This window comes from Heterodontus francisci, chromosome 2 (assembly GCF_036365525.1).
Source record: "Heterodontus francisci isolate sHetFra1 chromosome 2, sHetFra1.hap1, whole genome shotgun sequence".
Lineage (NCBI taxonomy): Eukaryota > Metazoa > Chordata > Chondrichthyes > Heterodontiformes > Heterodontidae > Heterodontus > Heterodontus francisci.
The window spans coordinates 134,452,285-134,479,374 of NC_090372.1; the positions used below are offsets into that span (position 1 = coordinate 134,452,285).

At 42.2% G+C, this 27,090-nt stretch overlaps 1 protein-coding gene across 5 annotated transcripts in view; it reads left to right on the forward strand.

Annotated features, from left to right (window-relative positions):
* The window catches only part of LOC137347116 (tensin-3-like), a 547,175-nt gene that overhangs the window by 144,050 nt on the left and 376,035 nt on the right, over positions 1 to 27,090 (forward strand). The window contains exons 1-2 of one of the 5 annotated variants that reach the window (XM_068011265.1): positions 22,687 to 22,933; positions 23,792 to 23,866. The exons of the other annotated variants lie outside the window; for them this stretch is intronic. Of the exons in view, the coding sequence (XP_067867366.1) occupies positions 23,828 to 23,866 (39 nt within the window). The 5' untranslated portion in view covers positions 22,687 to 22,933; positions 23,792 to 23,827. Of the gene's footprint in view, positions 1 to 22,686; positions 22,934 to 23,791; positions 23,867 to 27,090 lie in introns of those variants that run through there. 5 annotated transcript variants of the gene reach the window in all.

Sequence of the window (27,090 nt, forward strand, 5' to 3'; positions counted from 1 at the left end):
GCAGGTGGTGGTGTTCCCATGCGACTGCTGCCCTTGACCTTCTAGGTGGTAGAGGTCGTGGGTTTGGAAGGTGCTATCGAAGGAGGCTTGGCAAGCTGCTGCAGTGCATCCTGCAGATGGTACACACTGCTGCCACTGTGCATTGGTGTTGACGGGAGTGAATGTTTAAGGTGGTGGATGGGGTGCTGATCAAGCGGGCTGTTTTGTCCTGGATGGTATCAAGCTTTCTGAGTCTTGTTGGAACTGCACTCATCCAGGCAAATGGAGAGTATTCCATCACATTCCTGACTTGTGTCTTGTAGATGGTGGATAGGCTTTGGGGAGTCGGGAGGTGAGTTGCCTGCCACAGAATTCCCAGCCTCTGATCTACTCCTGGAGCTACAGCATTTATACGCTGGTCCAGTTCAGTTTCTGAAACCACAAGCATTGCAACAGTTCAAGAAGGGAGATCACCACCACATTCTCAAGGGTAACTGAAGATGGGCAGTAAATGATGGCCTCAGTGATCTCCACATCTCAAGAATGAATAAATAAAAAATGAGCCTATGAGCACAGTTGAGATGCTTAACTGCTAATGTGCCTTGTCCCTTTAAGTCCACTGCACAGCTACTGTAGGGAAATTGTCAAGAGGTTCTGAGATCAACTATAGGTAGTGTTTTTTTGGGGGAGAATCAAGGTTCCTAGTGCAAATAAACTAATTTTTGGGTAATTTAAGGGAGTAAAAACAGAGTGAAAAAAACAGTGACATCACAGGAAAACATTAAGTTCATTGGTTGGTAAGTAAATGCTAATTTGAATTACCTATTCTAAGTTGATTTCAGATTAAAGGTGAATAGGAGAAATATTTTACAGATTAAAAACTAAAGACCAGTCAGAAATTTAAAAAAACAAATTAAAATCTAATTAGATAAAATAGAGAGGCAGGGTCAGGCGATGTGTTGTACCTGCATGATGTGGGAGCTGGTGGACCCCATTGTGGTTCCTGGTGATTACATCTGTAGCAATTGTTGGTTGCTCGAGGAACTCCGGCTCAGAGCTGATGAACTGGAGTCTGAGCTTCAGACACTGCAACACATCAGGGAGGGGGAGAGTTACCTGGATGCTGTGTTTCAGGAGGCAGTCACGCCCCTTAGATTTAACTAACTTGAATTTGGCCAGTGGTCAGGGACAGGAGGGTGTGACTATGAGTGAGGCAGGTAGAGGGATCCAGGCGGTAGTGCTGCAGGAGCCTCAGCCATTGTCCTTGTCCAACAGGTTCGAGATTCTTGCTCCCTGTGTGGACGAGAGCAGGGACTGTATGGAAGATGAGCAAACTGACCACAGCACCATGGTACAGGGAGCCATTCAAATGGGGGGAGATAAGAGAAATGTAGTCATAATCGGGGATAGTATAGTTAAGGAGATAGACACTGTTCTCTGTGGCCGGGATCGAGAGTCCCGAAGGCTCTGTTGCCTACCTGGTGCCAGAGTTCAGGATAGCTCATCTGGGCTGCAGAGGAACTTTTTTTTTGAGAGATACAGCACTGAAACAGGCCCTTCGGCCCACCGAGTCTGTGCCGACCAACAACCACCCATTTATACTAATCCTACATTAACCCCATATTCTCTACCACATCCCCACCATTCTCCTACCACCTACTTACACTACGGGCAATTTACAATGGCCAATTTATCTATCAACCTGCAAGTCTTTGGAGGTGGGAGGAAACCGGAGCACCCGGCGAAAACCCACGCAGACACAGGGAGAACTTGCAAACTCCGCACAGGCAGTACCCAGAATCGAACCCGGGTCCCTGGAGCTGTGAGGCTGCGGTGCTAACCACTGTGCCACCCTACTTGGAGTGGGAGGGGAAAGATCCAGTTGTTGTGGTCCACATAGGTACCAACGATGTAGGTAGAACGAGGTTAGAGGTCCTGCTGAGGGAATATGAGCAGCTAGGGGCTAAATTAAAAAGCAGAACCAAAAAGGTAGTAATCTCCAGATTACTACCTGAGCCACGAGCTAATTGGCAAAGGGTCAATAAGATTAAAGAGGTAAATGCTTGGCTCAAAGATTGGTGTGGGGGAAATGTGTTCGAATTCATGGGACATTGGCACCAGTACTGGGGAAGGAGGGAGCTGTTCTGATGGGACGGGCTCCATCTGAATCATACTGGGACTAGAGTTCTGGTGAATTGTATAACAAGGGCTGTAGATAGGGCTTTAAACTAAATAGTGGGGGGGAGGGTTCAGTTGCATGGAAAAACAGGAAGTTAAAGGAGAAGGTAGGAGTGCAGGTTAGTGGTGAGGCTGATTGATACCAAACTGCAAGAAGTATACCGGTTAAACCAGAGGAGAGAAATAATAAACAAACGAATAACGCATCAGTGCTGAGGGACAGGTTAGGGGGTATCGCCCAAATACGAGTTCTATATACAAATGCACAGAGTGTAAGGAATAAACTAGATGAGCTGCAGGTGTAAATTCAAATGGAAAATTATGATGTGGTGGCCATTGCGGAGACGTGGCTGCAGGATGGTCGGGACTGGGAACTAAATATACCTGGTTATAAAGTTTACAGGAGGGACCGGGAAAATGGCAGAGGGGGTGGAGTAGCCTTACTGATTAGAAATAATCGCACCTCATTGGTGAGGGAGGATATAATGAGGGGAAAGCATCCAGTGGAGACCTTATGGGAGGAACAGAAAAGGATCTAAAACTGTAATGGGTGTTGTGTATAGACCCCCTTGTAGCAGTTCTGAGATGTTAGATTGTATAAATGCACAAATTAGGCAAGTGTGTAACAAAGGCAGAGTAGTATTAATGGGGGATTTTAACTTACACATAGATTGGGAGGGGCAGACTAGCACCTGTCAGAAAGGTAGTGAATTTCTGGAATGTGTCCGGGATAGTTTCCTACAGCAATATGTCCTGGATGTAAGAAGGGGACAGGAGTTATGAGTAATGAGCCAAATTTAATTAGTAGCCTAACTGTGCGTGAACGTTTATCAAATAGTGATCACAACATGATTGAATTCAAGGGAGCATTTGAAAGTGAAAAGCACGAATCAGCTACTAGAATTTTAGACTTGGGTAAGGCTGACTTTACCGGGATGAGACAAGAGATTGTCCACAGTAAACTGGGTAGATCTGTTAATGGGTCAAACAACTGAAGAACAGTGGAGAATATTTAAAGAAACATTTAACGAAATACAGAGCGAGTATATACCCCTGAGAGGAAAAAGCTCCACTTCACAGAAAAAACAGCCATGGACGACTAAAGAGATTAGGGATGGCATAAAAGATAAAGAAAGGGCTTACAAAAATGCAAAACGCAGCACAGATCCGGCCAAATGGGATCGATACAAAGACCAGCAAAGAGTCACAAAGCAGCTTATAAGAGCTACTAAAAGAGATTATGAAAGGAAACTTGCAAGGGACATCAAAATCAAGAAGAAATTTTATCGTTACATAAAGGGAAAGCGGGTGGTCAAGAGCAATGTAGGCCCACTAAAAGCTGAAAATGGAGATATTGTCATTAATAATGGGGAAATGGCAGACATGTTGAACAATTACTTTGCTTCAGTATTTACAGTTGAAAAGAAGGATAACTTGCTGGTTGTCCCGAAAAAATTAATAGCCGATAGGGGACAGGGACTTAATACAATTAACATAAGTAAATTATCGGTAACAAGGAAATTAATGGAACTAAAGAGTGAGAAATCCCCAAGACCTGACGGTTTCCATCCGAGGGTGTTAAAGGAAGTAGGGGAGCACATTGTAGATGCCCTAACTATAGTCTTTCAGAGTTCCCTAGATTCAGGAGTGGTCCCTCTGGATTGGAAAGTTGCACATGTCATTCCACTTTTTAAGAAGGGTGAAAGGGGGAACCAAGGAAATTACAGACCAGTTAGCCTGACATCTGTGGTGGGCAAGTTGCTGGAGTCTATAATCAAGGATAGAGTGACTGAACATCTGGAAAAATTTCAGTTAATCAGGGACAGCCAGCATGGATTCATGACAGGAAGGTCATGCCTGACAAATCTCATTGAATTTTTTTCAAGAGGTGATTAAGGTAGTGGACAGGGGAATGTCTATGGATGTTATTTATATGGACTTCCAGAAGGCATTTGATAAAGTCCCACATAAGAGACTGTTAACCAAGGTAGAAGCCCATGGAGTTGAGGGAAAATTATTGACATGGTTAGGGAGTTGGTTGAGTGGTAGGCGACAGAGAGTGGGGATAATGGGTAAGTACTCCGATTGGCAGGATGTGACTAGTGGTGTCCCGCAGGGATCTGTGTTGGGGCCTCAATTATTCACATTATTCATTAACAACTTGGATGATGGCATAGTAAGTCATATATCCAAATTTGCTGATGATACAAAGTTAGGCGGCATTGTAGACAGTCTAGATGATAGCATAAAATTGCAAAGAGATATTGACAGACTAGGTGAGTGGGCAAAACTGTGGGAGATGGATTTCAATGCGGGCAAGTGTGAGATTATCCGCTTTGGACCAAGCAAGAATAGAGCAGGGTACTTTCTAAATGGGAAGAGGTTAATTACAGTGGATATCCAAAGAGACTTGGGGGTTCAGGTGCATAGATCTTTAAAATGCCACGAGCAAGTGCAGAAAATAATCAAAAAGGCTAATGGATTGCTAGCCTTTATATCTAGAGGATTGGAGTATAAAGACACAGAGGTTATGCTGCAGCTGTACAAAACCCTGATTAGACCCCACTTGGAGAACTGTGAGCAGTTCTGGGCACCTCACCGTAGGAAGGATGTATTGGCCTTGGAGGGAGTGCAACGTAGGTTTACAAGAATGATACCTGGACTACAGGGGTTAAGTTACGAGGAGAGATTACACAAATTAGGCCTGTTTTCGCTAGAATTTAGAAGGTTAAGGAGTGATCTGATCGATATTGACAGGAAAAGACAGGCTCGATAAAGATAAACTATTTCCACTGGTTGGAGATTCTAAAACTAGGGGGCATAATCTAAAAATTAGGACCAGACCATTCAGGAGAGATGTTAGGAAGCACTTCTTCACGCAAAGGGTGGTAGAGGTTTGGAACTCTCTCCCACAAACAGCAGTTAAAGCTAGAACAGTTGTTAATTTTAAATCTGAGATAGATAGATTTTTGTTAAGCAAAGATATTAAGGGATATGGGCTAAAGGTAGGTATACAGAGTTAGGCCGCGGATCAGCCATGATCTCATATAATGGCGGGACAGGCTCGAGGGGCTGAATGGCCTACTCCTGTTCCTATAAGAACAAGGACAGCAGGTGCATGGGAACACCAGCACCTGTAAAGTTTCTCTCTAAGTCACACACCATCCTGACTTGGAACTATATTGTCACCGTTCCTTCGTCCTCACTGGGACAAGAACCTAAAATTCCCTTCCCAGCAGCATTGTGGGTGTCCTACACCACATACAGTGCAGCAGTTCAAGAAGGGGGATCGTCACCACATTCTCTAGGGTAACTGAAGATAGGCAATAGAGGATGGCCTCGGTGACCTCCACATCCCAAGAATGAATAAATAAAAAAAAAAATGAAGGGAACTGGCAGAAGTTTAGTGAGCATGGTTAAAGAAGCTTGCAAGCTGAGTTCAGTAAATCACTGTCCTAAGTAATATGAGTTTAGACAATTTCACCTCAATGGGCAGTTCTCAGATCTTGGTGTCTTGAAGTCCACAATATAAAACTAGCTATAATTTGACAAGAATTGGTGCACTTAGAGCCAATAGGATAATTAATGTGGGAGATAAATGGCCTTTGGAGCATCGTGGGTGGGCGAGTTCTCCATTTCCCAGCACAAACATCTTTTATCTTGAGTACCAAACTCACTTAAGGTTCAATTTAGTTTCAGTCAAACCAGAAAAATCCTAAACTCAAACAGGCATTTTTAAATCGTCGCCAATAAATGCTGCCACTTCTGTCACAATTTCCCTGATGGAGGTCCACTTTTGAATCTGAAATGAAGGGTCAGCTCAGAAACTGATATTGAAATCAGTCAAAACCTTATGGAAAATACTTCCAACAAACAGGGCTAGAATGGAAGCTCCATTCCTGATTCTTCATTGCCATCATTTTAATGTGTATTCCCCTGTTCTGTACAGCGTGAGACTGATCTTTAGGGTTTCTAGTTTTAACTAGCATTTTTCCATATCTTTTGCTGATAGGAATATGACTGCACTGAATTTAGTATAATTGAAAAATAAATGACCTACTCCTGTTCCTTTGAGATGTTAAACTGAAGCCCTGTCTGTCTTATCAGGTGGATGTGAAAGATCCCATAGCACTATTTCAAAGAAGTGCAGGGGAGTTCATATTTATCCCTCAATCAACCTCATGAAAAACAGATTATTTGGTCATCTCATTGCTGCTCGAACGACCCTGCTGGATTTTGCTGCCACGTTCCTCTACATTATAACAGTGACTAAACTTCAAAAGTACTTCTTTGTTGTAAAGCACTTTCCAACATCCTGAGTTCATGACAGGCACTATATTAATGATTTCTTTTCCCCTGGCCTGCAAGGAAACATTAAAAAAAAACCTGATTTACTGGATCTCTTCTGGCCTCTGCATCTCCTGGCAGGTTTGGAAGCCACCACTGTTTATTTGCTCAGGCCTCAGACCTGGACACGTCAAAGAACAGTACAGCACAGCAACAGGCCATTCGGCCCTCCAAGCCTGCGCCGATCTTGATGCCTGCCTAAACTAAAGGTAAAGGTAAAGGCAGTTGTATGTTCCTCCTGCAGAATGTGGGAGGTAGGGGTCGCCAAGAGTGTCCCTGCTGACTGCATCTGCGGGAAGTGCACCCAACTCCAGCTCCTCGCAGACCGCGTTAGGGAACTGGAGCTGGAGCTGGATGAACTTCGGATCATTCGGGAGGTGGAGGGGATTATTGACAGGAGTTATAGGGAGGCAGTCACACCTCAGGTAAAAGAAGTAGGTAGATGGGTTACCGTCAGGGGAAGGAAAGGGAACCAGCAGGCAGTGCAGGGATCCCCTGTGGCCGTTTCCCTCAACAACAGGTATACCATTTTGGATACTGTTGGGGGGGACGACTTACCAGGGGTAAGCAATGGGGTGCAGGTCTCTGGCACAGAGTCTGTCCCTGTTGCTCAGAAGGGAAAAGGGAAGAGGAGCAGAGCATTAGTCATTGGGGACTCCATAGTTAGGGGAACAGATAGGAGGTTCTGTGGGAACGAGAGAGACTCACGGTTGGTGTGTTGCCTCCCAGGTGCCAGGGTACGTGATGTCTCCGATCGTGTTTTTGGGATCCTTAAGGGGGAGGGGGAGCACCCCCAAGTCGTGGTCCACATAGGCACCAACGACATAGGTAGGAAGAGAGATGGGGATTTAAGGCAGAAATTCAGGGAGCTAGGGTGGAAGCTTAGAGCGAGAACAACCAGAGTTGTTATCTCTGGGTTGTTGCCTGTGCCACGTGCTAGCGAAGAGAGGAATAGGGAGAGAGAGGAGTTGAACACGTGGCTGCAGGGATGGTGTAGGAGGGAGGGTTTTGGTTTCCTGGATAATTGGGGCTCTTTCTGGGGTAGGTGGGACCTCTACAAACAGGATGGTCTTCACCTGAACCAGAGGGGTACCAATATCCTGGGGGGGAGATTTGTTAGTGCTCTTCGGGGGGGTTTAAACTAAATCAGCAGGGGAATGGGAACCTAAATTGTAGTTCCAGTGTACAGGCTGTTGAGAGTAGTGAGGTAGGGGATAAGGTTACAGGGACGCAAGAGGGCACTGGCAAGCAAGAACTTGGTTTAAAGTGTGTCTACTTCAATGCCAGGAGCATCCGGAATAAGGTGGGTGAGCTTGCAGCATGGGTTGGTACCTGGGATCCTGATGTTGTGGCCATTTCGGAGACATGGGTAGAGCAGGGGCAGGAATGGATGTTGCAGGTTCCGGGATTTAGATGTTTCAGAAAGAACAGAGAAGAGGGTAAAAGAGGGGGGGGGTGTGGCATTGTTAATCAAGGAAAGTATTACAGCGGCAGAAAGGACGTTTGAGGACTCGTCTACTGAGGTAGTATGGGCCGAGGTTAGAAACAGGAGAGGAGAGGTCACCCTGTTGGGAGTTTTCTATAGACCTCCGAATAGTTCCAGAGATGTAGAGGAAAGGATAGCGAAGATGATTCTCGACAGGAGCGAGAGTAACAGGGTAGTGGTTATGGGGACTTTAACTTTAACTTTCCAAATATTGACTGGAAATACTATAGTTCGAGTACTTTAGATGGGTCTGTTTTTGTCCAGTGTGTGCAGGAGGGTTTTCTGACACAGTATGTGGACAGGCCAACCAGGGGCGATGCCACATTGGATTTGGTACTGGGTAATGAACCCGGCCAGGTGTTCGATTTAGATGTAGGTGAGCACTTTGGCGATAGTGATCACAATTCGGTTAGGTTTACCTTAGCGATGGGCAGGGACAGGTATATACCGCAGGGCAAGAATTATAGCTGGGGGAAAGGAAATTATGACGCGATTAGGCAAGATTTAGGATGTGTAGGATGGGGAAGGAAACTGCAGGGGATGGGCACAAACGAAATGTGGAGCTTATTCAAGGAGCAGCTAATGCGTGTCCTTGATAAGTATGTACCTGTCAGGCAGGGAGGAAGTTGTCGAGCGAGGGAGCCGTGGTTTACTCAAGAAGTTGAAGCGCTTGTCAAGAGGAAGAGGGCGGCTTATGTTAGGATGAGACGTGAAGGCTCAGTTAGGGCGCTTGAGAGTTACAAGCTAGCCAGGAAGGATCTAAAGGGAGGGCTAAGAAGAGCAAGGAGAGGACACGAGAAGTCATTGGCGGATAGGATCAAAGAAAACCCTAAGGCTTTCTATAGGTATATCAGGAATAAACGAATGATAAGAGTTAGAACAGGGCCAATCAAGGATAGTAGTGGGAAGTTGTGTGCGGAATCAGAGGAGATAGGGGAAGCGTTAAATGAATATTTTTCGTCAGTATTTACAGTAGAGAAAGAAAATGTTGCCGAGGAGATTACTGAGATACAGCCTACTAGGCTAGATGGGATTGAGATTCACAAGGAGGAGGTGTTAGCAATTTTGGAAAGAGTGAAAATAGATAAGTCCCCTGGGCCAGATGGGATTTATCCTAGGATTCTCTGGGAAGCCAGGGAGGAGATTGCAGAGCCGTTGTTGTTGATCTTTAAGTCGTCATTGTCGACAGGAGTAGTGCCGGAGGACTGGAGGATAGCAAATGTTGTCCCCTTGTTCAAGAAGGGGAGTAGAGACAGCCCTGGTAATTATAGACCTGTGAGCCTTACTTCGGTTGTGGGTAAAATGTTGGAAAAGGTTATAAGAGACAGGATTTATAATCATCTTGAAAAGAATAAGTTCATTTGCGATAGTCAGCACGGTTTTGTGAAAGGTAGGTCGTGCCTCACAAACCTTATTGAGTTTTTCGAGAAGGTGACCAAACAGGTGGATGAGGGTAAAGCCGTGGATGTGGTGTATATGGATTTCAGTAAGGCGTTTGATAAGGTTCCCCACGGTAGGCTATTGCAGAAAATACGGAAGTATGGGGTTGAAGGTGATTTAGAGCTTTGGATCAGAAATTGGCTAGCTGAAAGAAGACAGAGGGTGGTGGTTGATGGCAAATGTTCATCCTGGAGTTTAGTTACTAGTGGTGTACCGCAAGGTTCTGTTTTGGGGCCACTGCTGTTTGTCATTTTTATAAACGACCTGGATGAGGGTGTAGAAGGGTGGGTTAGTAAATTTGCGGATGACACGAAGGTCGGTGGAGTTGTGGATAGTGTCGAAGGGTGTTGTAGGGTACAGAGGGACATAGATAGGCTGCAGAGCTGGGCTGAGAGATGGCAAATGGAGTTTAATGCGGAGAAGTGTGAGGTGATTCACTTTGGAAGGAGTAACAGCAATGCAGAGTACTGGGCTAATGGGAAGATTCTTGGTAGTGTAGATGAGCAGAGAGATCTTGGTATCCAGGTACATAAATCCCTGAAAGTTGCTACCCAGGTTAATAGGGCTGTTAAGAAGGCATATGGTGTGTTAGCCTTTATTAGTAGGGGGATCGAGTTTCAGAGCCACGGGGCCATGATGCAGCTGTACAAAACTCTGGTGAGGCCGCACCTGGAGTATTGCGTGCAGTTCTGGTCACCGCATTATAGGAAGGATGTCGAAGCTTTGGAAAGGGTGCAGAGGAGATTTACTAGGATGTTGCCTGGTATGGAAGGAAGGTCTTACGAGAAAAGGCTGAGGGACTTGGGGTTGTTTTCGTTAGAGAGAAGGAGGAGGAGAGGTGACTTAATAGAGACATACAAGATAATCAGAGGGTTAGATAGGGTGGATAGTGAGAGTCTTTTTCCTCGGATGAGGATGGCAAACACGAGGGGACATAGCTTTAAGTTGAGGGGTGAAAGATATAGGACAGATGTCAGAGGTAGTTTCTTTACGCAGAGAGTAGTAGGGGCGTGGAACGCCCTGCCTGCAACAGTAGTAGACTCGCCAACTTTAAGGGCATTTAAGTGGTCATTGGATAGACATATGGATGTAAATGGAATAGTGTAGGTCAGATGATCGGCGCAACATCGAGGGCCGAAGGGCCTGTACTGCGCTGTAATATTCTAATTCTAATTCTAAAAAAAACCTTCTGCACTTCCGGGGACCATATCCCTCTATTCCCATCCTATTCATGTATTTGTCAAAATGCCTCTTCAACGTCGCTATCGTTCCTGCTTCCACCACCTCCCCCGGCAGCAAGTTCCAGGCACTCACCACCCTCTGTGTAAAGAACTTGCCTCGCACATCCCCTCTAAACTTTGCCCCTCTCACCTTAAACCTACGTCCCCTAGTAACTCTTCCACCCTGGGAAAAAGCTGGTAAATTTCCTGCTCCATTTTAACTGCTCTCCATCTGGTTTCTGCCAGGCATTGTGTGTGTTTTTATTCATTCACAGGATGTGGGTGCCATTGGCGAAGCCAGCATTTATTGCCCATCCCTAATTGCCCTTGAGAAGATGAACCGCCACCTTGAATATAACTGAGTGGCCTGCTAGGTCATTTCAGAGGACAGTTAAGAGTCAACCACATTGCTGTCAGTCTGGAGTTACATAGGCCAGACCAGTAAGTGTAGTATAATGTACACAAGCTGTTTAGTTTAGTTTAGTTTAGAGATACAGCACTGAAACAGGCCCTTCGGCCCACCGAGTCTGTGCCGACCATCAACCACCCATTTATACTAATCCTACACTAATCCCATATTCCTACCACATCCCCACCTGTCCCTATATTTCCCTACCACCTACCTATACTAGGGACAATTTGTAATGGCCAATTTACCTACCAACCTGCAAGTCTTTTGGCTGTGGGAGGAAACCGGAGCACCCGGAAAAAACCCGCGCAGACACAGGGAGAACTTGCAAACTCCACACAGGCAGTACCCAGAATTGAACCCGGGTCGCTGGAGCTGTGAGGCTGCGGTGCTAACCACTGCACCACTGTGCCGCCCCTGTTGCTGGGTAGATTATGTATATAGGCCTTAAGCATTATCACAGCATGTGATATTATGAGTCCACCTTGTGCTACTCAGTGTTCATGTAGATACCTTCAAGGAGACCCCTGTAAATAAACTCCTGTTACTTTGACACAGAGTCTATTTTCCTCATTCAATACTAATAGCACACTGACAAGATAGTACAGTAAGGACAGCAGATTTCCTTCTCTAAAGGGCATTAATGTGCCAGATGGGTTTTTACAACAATCTGGTCGTTTTGTGGTCATTAGTACTGATACTATTTATTCCAGATTTATTTAATTAATTGAATTTATATTTCTCCAGATGCCATGGTGGGATTTGAACTCATGTTTCTGGATTACTAGTCCAGTAACATAACCATTATGCTATCATACCCCATTTTTGTTTCTGTCACCCTTTTTCTCAATCTCAGTTGATGTCTGTGTCTCTCCTCTCTCCTCTTTCCTGTGTTCTGTGTTACTCCAGTACTGTCCCAGTTCAGTGCCCGACAAGCAACCAACAAAAAAACCTCATGTATAATAACTGTATCACTGAGGGAATAACAGATGGCTCTACTTTTGGTTTTGTTTGTACTGACATGAGCAGAAACTGAAGAAACCTTAAAAGCAGAATAATCAGCTCTACTGTAGATCCTGGAGGCACTTGGTAACTGAAATTCTACTGAGCAACAACAGTATAAGTTACATTTGTAATTTTTTTATTCAATCCATTTACAGGCCACTACAAAATACTCCATTAGTCTCTGTACCCTATACAAAATTGTTCTTCAATAGTGTGCGATTATTTGTAGCAAGGACATGGTTACCATGACAAGACATCTGTCAAGCCCTTGTACTGCTGTTGGTCAACTAAAGCTGTAATTTGCAGTGTTGTGGAGCTGTTCACAAATGCAGACAATTGTGTTGCGTGTTCGGCTGAAAATAAATGGATAAGTTAGTGAATGAAACATTGAAGGCAGGCCAAAATTACTGCTGTCAGAAATGTACAGCTATGCAACAAATTATATGATGCATTTGATTAGTTTGGATGTGAAGAACCCATTAATATACATAAATTAAACGAGTATCTGAAATGGGTAAATTCCTGATTAAATGCTTAGAGCAGTACTTGCCATACCACAGGATGTTGTAACTTTTTTTCACGTAGGAACCATCATGGAGCTGACAATGAGAACAGCTTCTTGTACATTTAACTTGTATTGTTTAAACTGTGATTGGAATCTAGTTGAATAGGTCACATTCCATTTACAGAACAGGAAATGTACATACTGGGGGTATGTCAACATTTCAGTGTGTTTGATTGACACAACCTTCAAGTTTCAAATCTGACCTTTTGTGACCATATTACAAGCCTATATATCCTGCTTATTAAGTAAATCTTTTTTTAAATCCCTCATTCTTTCCAACCTAAAGTTGAGGTTTGATGCTTTTCCTTTCCTATGTGCGATGTCAAATAAAAAAGCAAACTTGTTCTTCACAGACAGGTTCATGATTTTATTGTACACTGCATACTGGAAATCTTCCCTTCGTTGTAGCGACAGTTGACACTGTGTAAAGATGTCCACAGCTCTATGTTGTGCAGTGTGGGGAGGAATTACAGATAACATTCTGCCTCTTAATTAAAGTCAACTCTGCATTTACTGAATACTCGGATATAACACAATTTTTGTGTTGCAGATTGCTGTAAGTGCTGGGCCCATTGTATGCATCTGGATAGCACCAGTCAATGAATGTTTCTTAATCACTTATGCTAAGATCTCTACCAATCCGTTCAAGTCTATAGTTCCTTTAATGTATCCAATGGTGCTTCAAAGGAGCATTATACAACAAAATATGAAATCGAGCCACATAAAGAAATATTAGGTCAGATATTATTCAACAAATAAATTGAAATAGTGAAAGAAAGATTTGCATTTACTGGGAAAATTTGACGGCCATAATAGAAGACAGGTATGCATGCAGTAAAACTGAGAAGCAGGAAATTGAGACATAAATTGGCAGTGGCAATTGGAGACTTATTTTTCCCCATTCTCTCCTTGTAACAGAAAATGAAAACCTGAACATCAAAGATCATGAAAATAAACTGTGTCTATACTATGATTAGAGCAAAAACTAAATAGAAGCATTGTTACATTCAGAATCTGGAAACTAAGAATCCATTTAGAATTTATATTTTGACTTTTCATTATCAGTTTAAGTTTTTCACGAATACAACAATAGCATTTTCTATAAATATATCTTTGATAAATTTGTTAGTGACAGCTTAAGGTCGATTGTCAGTATTCAGTTCGGATGTCAGCCATCGATGAACACTTGAACTATCATCTGACCTGTCATTGGGTGGGAAAATGCTGCAAATTGCTGAAACTGTCTTTAGAGTTATAATGATGTATAAAATTAAGACTATGTATCTGAGATGTGCGTAAACTGAATTGTTCATTATGCAGTTGAGTTTGATCTTGTTTTAAAAATAAAGTCACATTAAAAACACATGCAGGAATTTTAAAAAAATCTTTGGAACCAGGAGAGCAAGAACTAAGAGGTTGAGCTCGATGTAACTAGGTCTTGGTACATACAGTTACTAGTTGTGCAATGATTGTTTATGGATTGTTCTTCATAATTGCTACCAGGATATTGTACCAATTAAACCTTTTAAAAAAGATGTTTTCTGTGTTTCATTGCTAAGCCAGTAGAATAATTGAAGAAAAAGGCATTCAATAACAGCTCCCACTGCTTATAAGGTTCAGATGTGGGGTCACAATGGGTAATCAGGATTTTACACACAGTACATACATCTTCAAAAGGAAACTCTTTGCAGTTAGACTCTGATTTTTGATATTAAACATTCTTGTTTCATGGGGCTTTGCTGTATTCTTCTTTGAGCTACTTTTTGAAGTTATTGAGAGTGATGCGTTTAATTTTCTCCAAGCGTTCTTTGCTTTACCCTTGGTTTAAAAAAAATACAGGTCAAGGCATTTTGGCAGAGTTTTGCACAAATTCCTGAGGCAAAACAAAGAAATGACTACATTGTTTTTGCAACTATTTGTAGATCTTAATTCATCCTTGTTCAAAAATCCGCCTTTTGTTCCTTGTTAATGTTGTGTTATTGAACACGTTTGTTTTTAGAAATTCTTCTTCCTTAGAAAATTAATTAATATTCACTAAAATGTATGAATAACTTGCACATTATCTTGAATAATATAGTTTGTTTAAGCAGTGATTAAATAGTGAAATGTGCCTCTGAAGTTGTCAGTAAGAAAATTGCTATTTTATGTCGTGTATTTTTCAATTGCGACATTAAAACCAGTTGAATGGGTTTTAGCTATTGGGAAAACTCTCAACACATTACCAATTAGCAGCCTTGTCATTTTTCTTTTTGAATATGAAATAATTTTTTTGTTTGAGTTTAGCTTTTGGCTTCCTATATTAATGCCCTTCCTTCAGCCTATGTTCATATTTCGGTCTAAATCTATTTTAAGTTATTACTCCTGTTTAAAGATCTAATTTAATAGGGAGGAGAAAAATTGAGCGCTTGACCTAAATTTTTTTGTGAATAGAACCACCATATGCTGGCAGTTGTTGACAAGAGTTGCATTAGTGACTGAAATGCAGGTATCTGTGACATATTAATTCATCATAAAACAATTACATGATAAATGAGAGGTTTCTTGTGCTATCAGCATTTGTGCACACTAGCTGATGTATCTATAGTTTGGAAAGAAAACTAGGAAGTATGTCGCCTATTGAGGTGCATTGCTAATATTTGCATGACTGGGCACAAGACAAATATCCTAAAAGCACAGGAAAGGCCTGAACACACCTGGGAAAGCAATAGCACTGGTATCAGGTCATATAGGGGGGTTTCATTATAGGGCATTAGCTTGCTTGAGAAATCTATAAGAAACAGCTAACTGAAGCTTTATTCAAAGCCTGTTTGCGTTTTTTTGTATGTTACAGAATAATTATGGTATGATACTATTTGTATATTTAAAATGGTCAGATACCATAAAAATCTCTTGAGCTCATTGCAAAAAAAAACCCTAATTTCAACTTCTGGGCATTATGCAGCAATAACCATCAAAAGGTGTTTAATTGATCAGTTTCTGTTTAATTCTGTCTCTGATTAAATTTACTCTCAGAATATGTAAGAGATTTCTGTAATGGGGTAACTTGCAATTATTTTACTACACATCTTATTTTAAACACAAGAACACCAGAAATAGGAGCAGAAGTAGACCATGTGGCCCATCGAGCCTGCTCTGCCATTCAATATAATCATGGCTGATCTTGGGCTTCAATTCCACTTTCCTGCCCACTCCCTATATCCCTTGATTCCCTGAGACACTCAATCTATCTATCCCAGCCTTAAATGTATTCAGTGATGGAGCATCCACAGCCCTCTGGGGTAGAGAATTCCAAAGATTCACAACTCTGAGTGAAGTAATTTCTCCTCATCTCAGCCCTGAATGATTGGCCCCTTATCCTGAGGCTGTGTCCCCATGTTCTAGATTCCCTGACCAGTGGGACCAATCTCTCAGCTTCTACCCTATCAAGCCCTTTCAGAATCTTGTATGTCTCAATTAGATCACCTCTCATTCTTTAAACTCCAGAGAATATAGGCCTAATTTACTCAGCCTCTCATCATAGGACAACCCCTCAACCCAGGGACCAATTTAGTGAATATTCGCTGCACTGCCTCCAGTGCAAGTATATCCTTTCTTGAATGTGGAGACCAAAACTGCACACAGTATTCCAGGTGTAGTGTCACCAAAGCCCAGTACAGTTTTAGTCAGACTTCTTTATTCCTGTACTCCAATCCCCTTGCAATAAAGACCAATATGCCATTTGCCTTCCTAATAGCCTGCTGCACCTTCATGTTAACTTTGTGCGTTCCTTGTACAAGTACCCCCAAGTCTCTCTGAACAGCAACACTTAACCATTTCACACCTTTTAAAAAATATTCAGCTTTTCTATTTTAATGACCAAAGTGAACAACTTCACACTTCCCTACATTATACTCCATTTGCCATCTTGTTGCCCACTCACTTAACCTGTCTCTATCTCTTTGCAGCCTCTCTACATCCTCCTCGCAGCTTACCTTTTCACCGAGCCTTGTATCATCTGCATACTTAGATATATTACTCTCTTTCTCTTCATCCAAGTCATTAATATCGAGTGTAAATAGCTGAAGCCCTAGCACTGATCCTTGTGGCACCCCACTATTCACTGCCTGACAACTTAAAAATGCCCCATTTATGCCCACTCTTTGCTTCCACGTTAACATATGACCCCCAACACCATGAGCCCTTATCCTGCCTATTAATCTTCTATGTGGCACCTTATCGAATGCCTTTTGAAAATCCAGGTGTACCTCATCTACTGGTTCCCCTTTATCTACCCTACTAGTTACATCCTCAAAAAATGTTAATAAATTTGTCAAACAAGATCTCCCTTTAGTAAAACCATGCTGACTTGTTCTAATCATACAATGCTTTTCCAAGTGCAATGTTAAGATTTCTTTAATAATAGTTTCCAGCATCATCCCAATGAATGATGTTAGGCTAACTAGCCTTTCGTTTTCTGTTTTCACTCTAGCTCCTTTCTTGAAAAGCGGCGTAATATTTGCCAATTTCCAATCTGACGGGACCATTCCTGAATCTAAGGAATTCTGGAAAATCATAGCCAGCGCATCCACTATGTCTGCAGCTATCTCTTTTAGAACCCTAGAATGTAGGCCATCTGGTCCTGGGGACCTGTCAGATTCTGATCCCTCAAGTTCCTCCAATACTTTTTCTCGGCTGATATAAATGTCCTTAATTTCCTCTTTTTAGCCCCTAGGTTACTGCCTATTTCTGGTATGGAACTTGTCTCTTCTTCTGTGAATACAGACACAAAATATTTGTTCAATGCCTAAAGTAAAATATTCAGTCTTATTGCAAGGTTTGATGAGAAATAAGATTTCTGTAAACACTTTTCATTGTGCTGCGTAGGGGAATAAACCAATTCACTTGATTTGAAAACAAAAAGAATTTAAGAGGTATGGTAAGTGTCTTTAATGAGGAATGAGATTTGGGGTTCCTTGGGTATATAACTTCAGAAGTCCTAAAACTTGAGCATTTTCCAGTCTTTATCTTGGATCTTGATTTGTGCTCCAAAATGTCACCAACACAAATATACAGACACAAGTCAAATGAAGATGCGGTCTCTCCTAACTTTGAATATCCATTCACCCTCTGTCCCTTTGCAGCTGAGATCTTGCTAACATTGGGCAGGGGAAATCATTGCATAGCCTGCCACCACTGCTGTTCTTCAGAGTGGATTCTTCCATTCGATCAGTGGTTTTCTGATTTTTTTCTTCCATGTGTTACCATTTGCAATGGCTTCCTATCAATCTCCTGTACTAACTTACAAAAGAGACCCTTAACTACCCAAATGTAGATGGTGCTCTCTTTGCAAAAAATCTCTTGGCGAGCAGATATAGTAGCCCTCATTTTAACTCTGGGCACAATTCAGGTATGCGGAAGGCTGGGTGAGTGGGAACTACTGCCATGCCACCACCATCCTGAGCTCTGGACAATATATACTCATTTCAGTATCATAGAATCAGAGATTGGCCTCCTTCTGTGCTGTAACCATTCAGCCCATTGTGTCTGTGCTGGTTTTCTGAAGGAATAATTCATCTAGTGCCACTCCGCCTGCCACTGATGGACAGCCTTTATGCAGGCGATTTACAGTGGGCTTCCTGGGGCCTATATAAGTAGACATGTCTCTCTTAAAGGGTGGCTACATTCCAACTGTTCCTAAATGGACATAATATGCCGAGTGATAATCAGATGGCTTAGATGATTTTGCCCTCTCTTGACCTCCTCTCCCCTGCTCCATGCATCCAAAGGTCAGGGGATGACAACTTAAAAACCTATGCACTGGACTTCCAGCAATCAGATAGCTCTACGTTTGTGTTATGGATTGGATGTGCAGCTTCCTCTAATATTACTGTTAAAGTATTTGATAAATTATATAATTTCATTATGCTTGGATGGAAAACCATTTATAGTTTGTATCCTACTTGCCAGGTTAGGGCATTTTTGAGGGCTTTGTTTGTGTTGTGGAAAGTATTTCTGTTATAATTGTTGTTCCCTAGAGTTCTGTACATTGGAGAATCTCTGGTGTCCAGCCCAATTTCCTGCTATAACTTCATTGAAAACACTGGACAGAACAACTGTTAACACTGTCTTTCTGGGTTCACACCCCATTCACACCCCTCCCCCTTTTTCCTCCACCTCCCCTCTTCCTCCTCCTCCTTCAAGGTATTCCCCCCCTGTAGAAGAGGCTGAGGTGGAGGCAGGCTGCTCCCTTGTGTGTGGATGATGCCTGTGGCGATTATCCTTGGCGGGCACCACAGCAGATTGTCCCATCTGCCACTGCCACAAGGCCTTCCTGCATTGACGTTGCCTCAGTTTGAGGGGCCAAGAAGCGTCAGATATTGGTGCCCCATGAGAGGTGGCCTCCCCCCACACTCATCGCTACCTGCCTTAGCCGTTTCATAGGCCGCATGAATATCAGAGTTGATGACATGCAGGGGCACACCAAGCATCCACTCAATACATCGTTGCACTGTCAGTGCCACTGACCTGCCAATGCTACATAAAGTGGCATTCGTTCCCTGGCAGTCAGCTCCTGTATTCACTCAGCTTGATGTCACATATGGCTCTCCAAGATGTTATGGTCAGGTGGGTGCTGGTGTGGCTTGTTCCTACTGTTTACCTCCCAACTGACCACAGCAAGTGTTTTTTGTTACTTGTGTTTTAACCCCTTGTGTTTTATTTGCCAAATAAATAAGTAGTGACAGGTTTTCTTGTATGTTTAAATCAGCAGATTATAAGATTATATATTTATTAGAAAATACTCATTCCTGAAAATGTTTGTGACACCACTCATGCACACATTCACTCTCACATGCATTCTCAAGAGAAGATAGCTAGAAAAGTACAGGGTAAGAGGTGTTCAGAGTTCAGGTTATAAAATTCTGTTTCAGGGATAACCTGTGGGATCCCCTCGGAAGGCGAATTTTAAAGTTGCAGGCCTGTTTGCTGGTTGTCTGGTAATTGAGGGGCTGTTGCAGTCTCCTGGCAGTTCACTTTGGGATGCAGACAGTGCTTGTGACTTAGGTCACTTCTCACTGGTAGAAGTCACTTTTACAAAGGCACTCTCTTGTCACTGCTGTGGCTAGCTTCCAACTTGTCTCAGCAGAGTTCAACTGGAATGCCTGGAATTTATCTCTCTCTCTCAGCCTCTTTCTCTTTAGTTTGGTTCTGTATTTTCATCGCTACACTACTCGCGAGCATGACAAAGAAGTTGGCTGCTCTCAATGGATGAATTCATGCGCTCATATGCCTGAGACATGACTGAGAACATGTCACAGATGAACTCTTCCATTCTCTGCAAATGACTCCATACAACCTCAAGGATCTCTGACATTTGGGCACAAATTTCACACTACTGTTCTAGGAAGACCCACCTTGTGTGTGACAGTTGATGCGCTGAATTTCCGTCCAGCTGAGTGTGGCTTTCTTGGCCTCCATCCAGCAAGTGGGATTCCCCAGAGTTACCTCTGCCTTCCTCACCATCTCCATAACGTGTTACTCACCCTGTACTACCTGTTCCACAATCACTTGAGCGCCCACCGAGGTGTGTGTGTGTGTCTGCACTGGTGGAGGATGTGCAAACTTGTTCGTGTCTTCCACCTCTTCAAACAGCGCTAACGCTGTCACTCTGGCCTGCGTTGCCTCCCCCTCCATGTCTGTCCCTGTGGGCAACATAAGGTGGTTATGCTACATTGCCTCTGTCATTATCTGCTTCTGCAGAACTGAAGCAGGCCAGTAAAGTTAATGCTTTGGCATGAAGGAAACCTGGGAGGACGGAGCTTCATATCACTTGAAGATGTTCTGTTCTTTTTACCCTTTCTTGGATGGATTCCTCTCTCGCCCTTGCCCAGTCCTTAATGTGCTGCCACCCTGACCATTCAAGGGCTGCCTCCATCATCGTTAGAATGGCCTGATTGGGCACTCGGCCACCCAACTGAGCCCTTTCTCCGGTCTTATGCACTCTCTTTTGGAAGGTCGAGGATGAGAGTTAAGACCAATGTGCACTCCCTCACTACATTCAGCTGTACTAACAAATGCAGTGTTGTTGGCCACAGTGTTGCCTCCTGTATTTTTGCTGGTGATGCTCTGTAATGCTTCTAGGCAGAGATGTATTGACTGTTCTTGAGACTTTGCAACCTCAGGCTGCTTATCTCATATGTATGCTTGTGACTGTAAACCTGGAGGCCTGTCATCTGGGTGCAGCGCTGGAGTCATCTTGTCCATTCGCAGAAGGTTGTTGAAGTGCTGGCGGCACTGAATCCTGGTCCTCACCACTTACTTCTCCTGGCACTTCCAGCCAAGACTGTTTCGTTTGGCCGGCTGGCACTTGCCATAAATAGAATATTGTGTTGTGCTGACACTACATCCAGGAGAGCCTCGGGAGGTATCGCTGAAGCGCAGGGGGGCTCTGCCCTGGCATGGGTGCTGATTTCTGTGGGCACATTGTGCCTCTCCTACTGCCAATTCTCCCTAAGCAGGCTCTAAAATAATGGCTGCCGGATCCATTTTAAAGTTTGCCTGCCTCCCTGCTGTCTGCCCACTTTCTGCCTCTGCCACCCCTAATTGGACATACGACATACCGCACCACCACCGCCACCGCCACCCCCCCCCAAACCCCTGGCCACCAATTGGCCTGCTCATTTATAATCGCGTCTTGTGCGGTCAGGACCCAGAAATGCTCCCGACATCGGGGTCCCGACCCTGTAACAAAAATTCTGCCCAACATTTCAGGTCTGTGACCTTTCATCAGAATGAATTAAACTTTAATTATTGAAGCTTGTTTCTATGGACTCCACACACACTAGGAACTGGTTTGTGACTACCCAAGCCTGTTTCACAGGCCACAGAGAGATCAAGATTTGTATCTCAACAGTCTGGTTGGAATGGAACACAAGTTCCTGAAGTGAAAGGACATTAATGTATCCTACTTTTAGTAACATAGAAGTTGCAGCCAGCAATGCCACTGCCACTCGCAAGACTGCAATAACTGCTGACCAATCTATAAATCCTCATGCAGTTGTGGAGGAAAGAGAAAATAATTTAGAGCAAATTTAGACAGTTATAATGTGCCAAAATTCCATCGGGTACCAAAACATGGATTTCACAATTGTCTGCAAGCTCAACCCAAAACTACCAGGACTTGAGCATACTGGCAGCTGGAAGATCCACTTAAAAACTGTCTTTTGAATAAAAGTGTTGCAAAATTGAATTTGGACTGTTTCATCAAAGTGGAGCCCTCTCCTGCAAAGAAAATGTTGCACCACATTTCTGTAAGCAAGTGAAATTGCATCTTTGGATGGGGTCCTGGAGGCATTAAGCCAAATGGAATAACTGTGCAAAAAGAGACCCATTTAAAGATTGAGAGTTAGTTAGAAAACTATTTTGGTTTTACTCGTTCTAAACTAGTTAGAAGGATCCGCTCGATCGGATTAGATGAAGTAGGATGGGAGCAGGCTGGTGTCGTACACGAACACCTGCATAGACCAGTTGGGCTGAATGGCTTGTTTCAGCACTGCAGATTCTATGCCAGCTGTTTAGCTAGTATATTCTGAATCCGTTTCTTCTGCAGAAGTTGCAATCCCACTGAAATAAAACTTTGGAAAGCTTATTCTTTACCTACCTACCACTATAGTGTTAAGAATGTGAAAGTTCAGTAAACAAGGCTTATCAATCTTCTGTTTGGTCCTGCCCACACAATATATAAATACCACATTCCAGAGGCGGCCTTGGCTACAAAGCACTCAGTTAGTTAAGCTCCTGCACTTCTTAAAGGCTGTTCAGTAACAAAATAGAAGTATATGGTTCACCAAAGGTTTTTTGCTTTGTGTGTGGAAAAGATTAGCTTTTGCACGTCGAAAACAAACAGATGACTACATCTCTAATTTTTCCTGGCAACACTGTGATTTATATGCTCCTTGTTTGCCCACCTATCGTAAGAGGGAGCCTCTGGTATCTGGAAAATTGAGGGAGGAAGTTTAGCAACTGACACAGCCAACAGAGGGGGCTATGGGTGATAGAAAGAAGTTCCTTGTGTTGTTCCGAAGCAGAAGCTGCTTGAGGCTGAGCAAGACTTTGGTAGTGTGTTGGTGATTTAGTTACTTGTATTACGCAGCTGCTCAAAGGCTACACATTTCATTGCTGAGGATGCTTAGCAATTTCAGCGTCTGAAGCAAGCTGCCATTTCGGGAGCTTTTAACAAAACGCTGAATGGTTGATGGTCTTGGTTGTTCGTTACCTTTTACCTGCCAAAGCAACAAGCAGGGCATTGTTAGAGCCCGGCACCAAAGGTAAGTTGCGTCATGATTACATTTGACCTGCCAAAAATCAGACCGAGCAAGTATGTTTAAGAAAGGTTCCTGTTTAGACTCACATCTGGTGCTTTACTTGGAATGATCTCTGATTTTGTGTTTAGACGCCAGCACCTTGCTAAAATACCTGAGTAAGTCATCATATTCTGACTTGATCTCTCTTTGTAAATTCTTGCACATGCCATGTTCTTGAGTTGACCTTATTTACTAAATTATGGCAGTCTTCTATGTCACAAAGTAAATCATGTTGTAGGTGAGTTGTAAACCATTTACTTGTGGGTTCTTTTCTGAACAAAGCATTATCAATCACTGCATACTTATGACCGTCAGGAGCAGGTATTTTTCATAGCCCGAAGGCTAGGTTTAGTGAGCTTTTGTTAATGAGAAATAAGCTGTCCCTTGGCGTAGAGGCTGACTGGCTCTGCTTCCTTGAGTCTGATTTTTATCTGTTTGCCCTCAGTTCAGTGTTCAGTGATAACAGAAATGTGCTTTGAATTGCTGGGTTTAAAGCCCCGTGTTGCTTAAGTGACTGACTGAATCTGATAATGTGGCATACAGGTGTGAGCAACCTGTTTCCAACACTGCATATTTGCAGCGAGCTTCTTTTAAAGGAAAAATAGAATCGCGAAAAGAAAAAGGAAAATAAACCAAGGGAACAGGTTACTACAGGTCTGTTAAACATGTGTGTTCCATTATTTGCGATAGGCGAAACACCTATTCCATTTTGGAATGCATTCCTCTGAAACCTTGGGAAAGAGAAAGATATTGAGGTATTGTTTGTAGAGAAGAGGTTTGGGACTGATCTCATATTCCCATGTGTACTTATTTTTTTTCTAGGTCATTTCTTACAGTTAAGTGCTGCTTTACCCTGAAATGCAATATTACTGTATGCGCTCGATGAGCAAAGAACAGGTAATCTATTTTGAAAATAACTTTAAAAACAAAGTTTTTAATAAATCATTTACTACTCATTCACTCCTTAAGTACGATTGGTTTGTTCATTTTGTAAAACCTTGAAGCTGGGCTCAACATGTCCTTTATAGTGCTGTTGTTGGAATGCTACAAGCTGAAACTACATGTTTCATCTTGCACTAGACTACAAAGCATTCAGCTGTGTGTATTCCTAACTTGTTTTCCCACCAACTGTCTCACAGGAAAAGCCCATATCCAGTTTAATTAGTAACAGTAAAAAAAGTGATACAAGCTTGTGTCTCCTGTGAGCAGACAAAAAATAGTGAAAATGTTTCATCAGTCAATGAATAATAACTTCCGAGAATAACATCCAGGAGAAATAAAAGTTTAAAAGTAAATCCCTTAATACAAAGACTAAATTTAGTTTTTTTAAAATACTCTCTTTTGTGCTCTTTCAGTGCTAGTCTACTATGAAATATAACTGGCTGAAAAAGTTGTCAGCTGATTGTGAGATTCTCAAATCAATAGTCTGTCATGTTCATATGATGTGTTGCTCTGCTTTCAAAATCAAAAGTGAATGTATAGATGCTGCAATTTACCTATTAATGATTCAATTATACTGTATACCAAGTAATCAGATTGACTGCAAGTGGTTATTCCACGAACCAGCATGTGCTGCATATTTACTTTGTGTCTCGGGGGGAATCGTACCACACAGGCTGTAGTTTTATCATGTAACAGTTCTGAACACAGACTGTAGTGATGGGTTTATTTTCTAAGAAGATTTGTTTTGTCACAGCTTGGTATATTTTTAAACAATTACAGAAGTTGTTGTGATTTACTTTTGTTGAGTTTAACCACTGATGCAACTTATGTATTGATCCCTCCATGAAACATTTATCTCTGTAATCCTTTTCCTAAACTCCTCTGCCTCTGTGTATCTTTATATAAAACCCTCCTTAAATCGCATCTTTCAGAGAAAGCTGTTGCCCACAGACACTAATTTCTTCTTTTCTGGCTCTGTGTCCATTTCCTATTTGCCAATCAGTGCAGATCCTTTGAACTTTCTACATTAAAGGCATTGTTTGTTGTGTGACTTCAAGTTTGGGATTAAAAACACCAGTGAGGAAAGTAAAGCTCTGTGAAAGCTTCTGAAATAGCTATTGGAAAGTTGGCCAATTGATTTATGGTTGATGGGCATTTATGAATCAAAGAATGCTGACCCAAACTCCAAAGCAGAGAAGAAAGTGGTAAACAATGGAACATGATGTTGCTGCAGGCAAAGTTTAAATCATAACAAGCTGTTTCAATTTTACTTATTAATATGATGGTTGTAAAGTTGGTAAATTTGAACTCTGCGACAGAACTTTCAATCTCAACTAAATACAACCATACTGAAACTCATTTTGATCATTTGTGGAAACTATCTACTTCTTGCATCACCTGAGGTGCAGCATTCCTTTCTGGTGTCCTGTGTGGTCTAAGCATTGCTGTGGGGCACTGTTGATGAGTGATAGTCTAGTGGTGTTCCATTTATTTACTCTGCAATCTTTTTTTAAAAACAAAACGTGTACATTTTTTTCTTTTTAAGGGCAGTGACCAAATTTTTTAACAAACCAAATGTCTGCTTTACTTAGCTGTTTATAGATATCTGTTTCTAATGGTCTCCCTGTTTAAGGAGCTGGGTTTTGAAAAAAAAGAACATTTACAAGCTTTCAAAAAGGCTTGTTGGATCTAATGATTCATTTCCCCAAAAATTCTTGTGTACATTAATAGAAAATGTAACAATCCACAAATGTATTTAACTGTACAGATTTTATATTTATCTTGGGTTTAGTATCAATGGCAAAAAAATATGCATTTCTCCCTTTAGTGCAATATTCACTGGGATCTGATCATGTACAGGAAAACCCATTCACGGTGCTTCAAACAATAAATTATTCCTGCACCAATATTTGTTCTGCGGCCTTTTACAATCAGTGCTTTGGAAATAGCAAGTAACAAATTAGAAACAAAGTATAACTCTACTTGTACAACAACACATTGAAATTGTATCATGCTGTAAAATGTGTAGGCTGCTCTCATGTAGGATTCATTCCTGTTACGACACCACAGATTGCTCATGTTGGCCCTCAATGTGCAGGACAGCTCTCTTATATCAAAATAAACCACCTCTCTTTGAAGAAGCAGTTTTTCTAGTTGCACATAAAGACAACCGCTTTTTAAAAAATAAGTTCTTCAATATGTCAGTGGCTTCCAGTGTTGTCATATAATTTTGTACTATTATGTGAACATTTTTTTTTAACTTATTCTAATTCTAAAGCTGCTGACTCACAGGAGCAGTAGTAGGCCATTCAGCCTCTCAAGCCAGTTGTGCCATTTTATTAGATCATGTCTGATTTGTATCTCATCTTCAATCACCTGCCTTTCCTTTAACTAAGCCATAATGACTCTCGACCTCAGTCTTGAAAACTTCGATTAATCCATCATCCAATGGCTTTTGTTGGGGGTTGAGGGGGTGCGGTGGTGAGACTTCTAGATTTCCACTACCCTTGTATGAAAAATGTTTCCTGATTTCACTCCTTACTGGCCTAATTCTAACTTGAAGATTATGCCCTTTTGTTCTGGATCTCTCTAACAGAGGAGCTACCCTATCAAAGCCCTGTATCATTTTAAAACAGCTCGATTAGATTACCCTTCAAACCTTCAAAACTAAAGGAAATACAATCCAAATTTATGCAACCTAAGCTCATTAACCTCTTCAAACATTGTTATTCTAGTGAATCTGCACTGGCCAATGCATCTTTACCAAGGTGCAGTGCACAAAACTGACACATATTACTCAAGATGGGGTCTGACCAAGGCTCTGAACAACTGAAGCATCACTTACTCAATTCTGAATTCCAACCCCAATAAGATAATGACCAATATTCTGTTAGCCTTTTTTGATTGCCTTTTGTACTTTTGCACTAGCTTTTAGTGATCTGCATATATGGACACCTAAATCCATTTGCTCCTCCACAGTGCCTGGAGACCAACCATTCAAGAACATTTTCTGATTTGCATTCGATATCCATAATGGATGATCTCACAATTCCCAACTTAGAAATCCATTGGCCATAGGTTTGCCGACTCACTTAATTTGTCTATGCTCCTTTGTAACTTACTGCTCCAATCTACACAGTTTATTATGGCTCCTAATTTAGTGTTTCTTAATCCAAGTC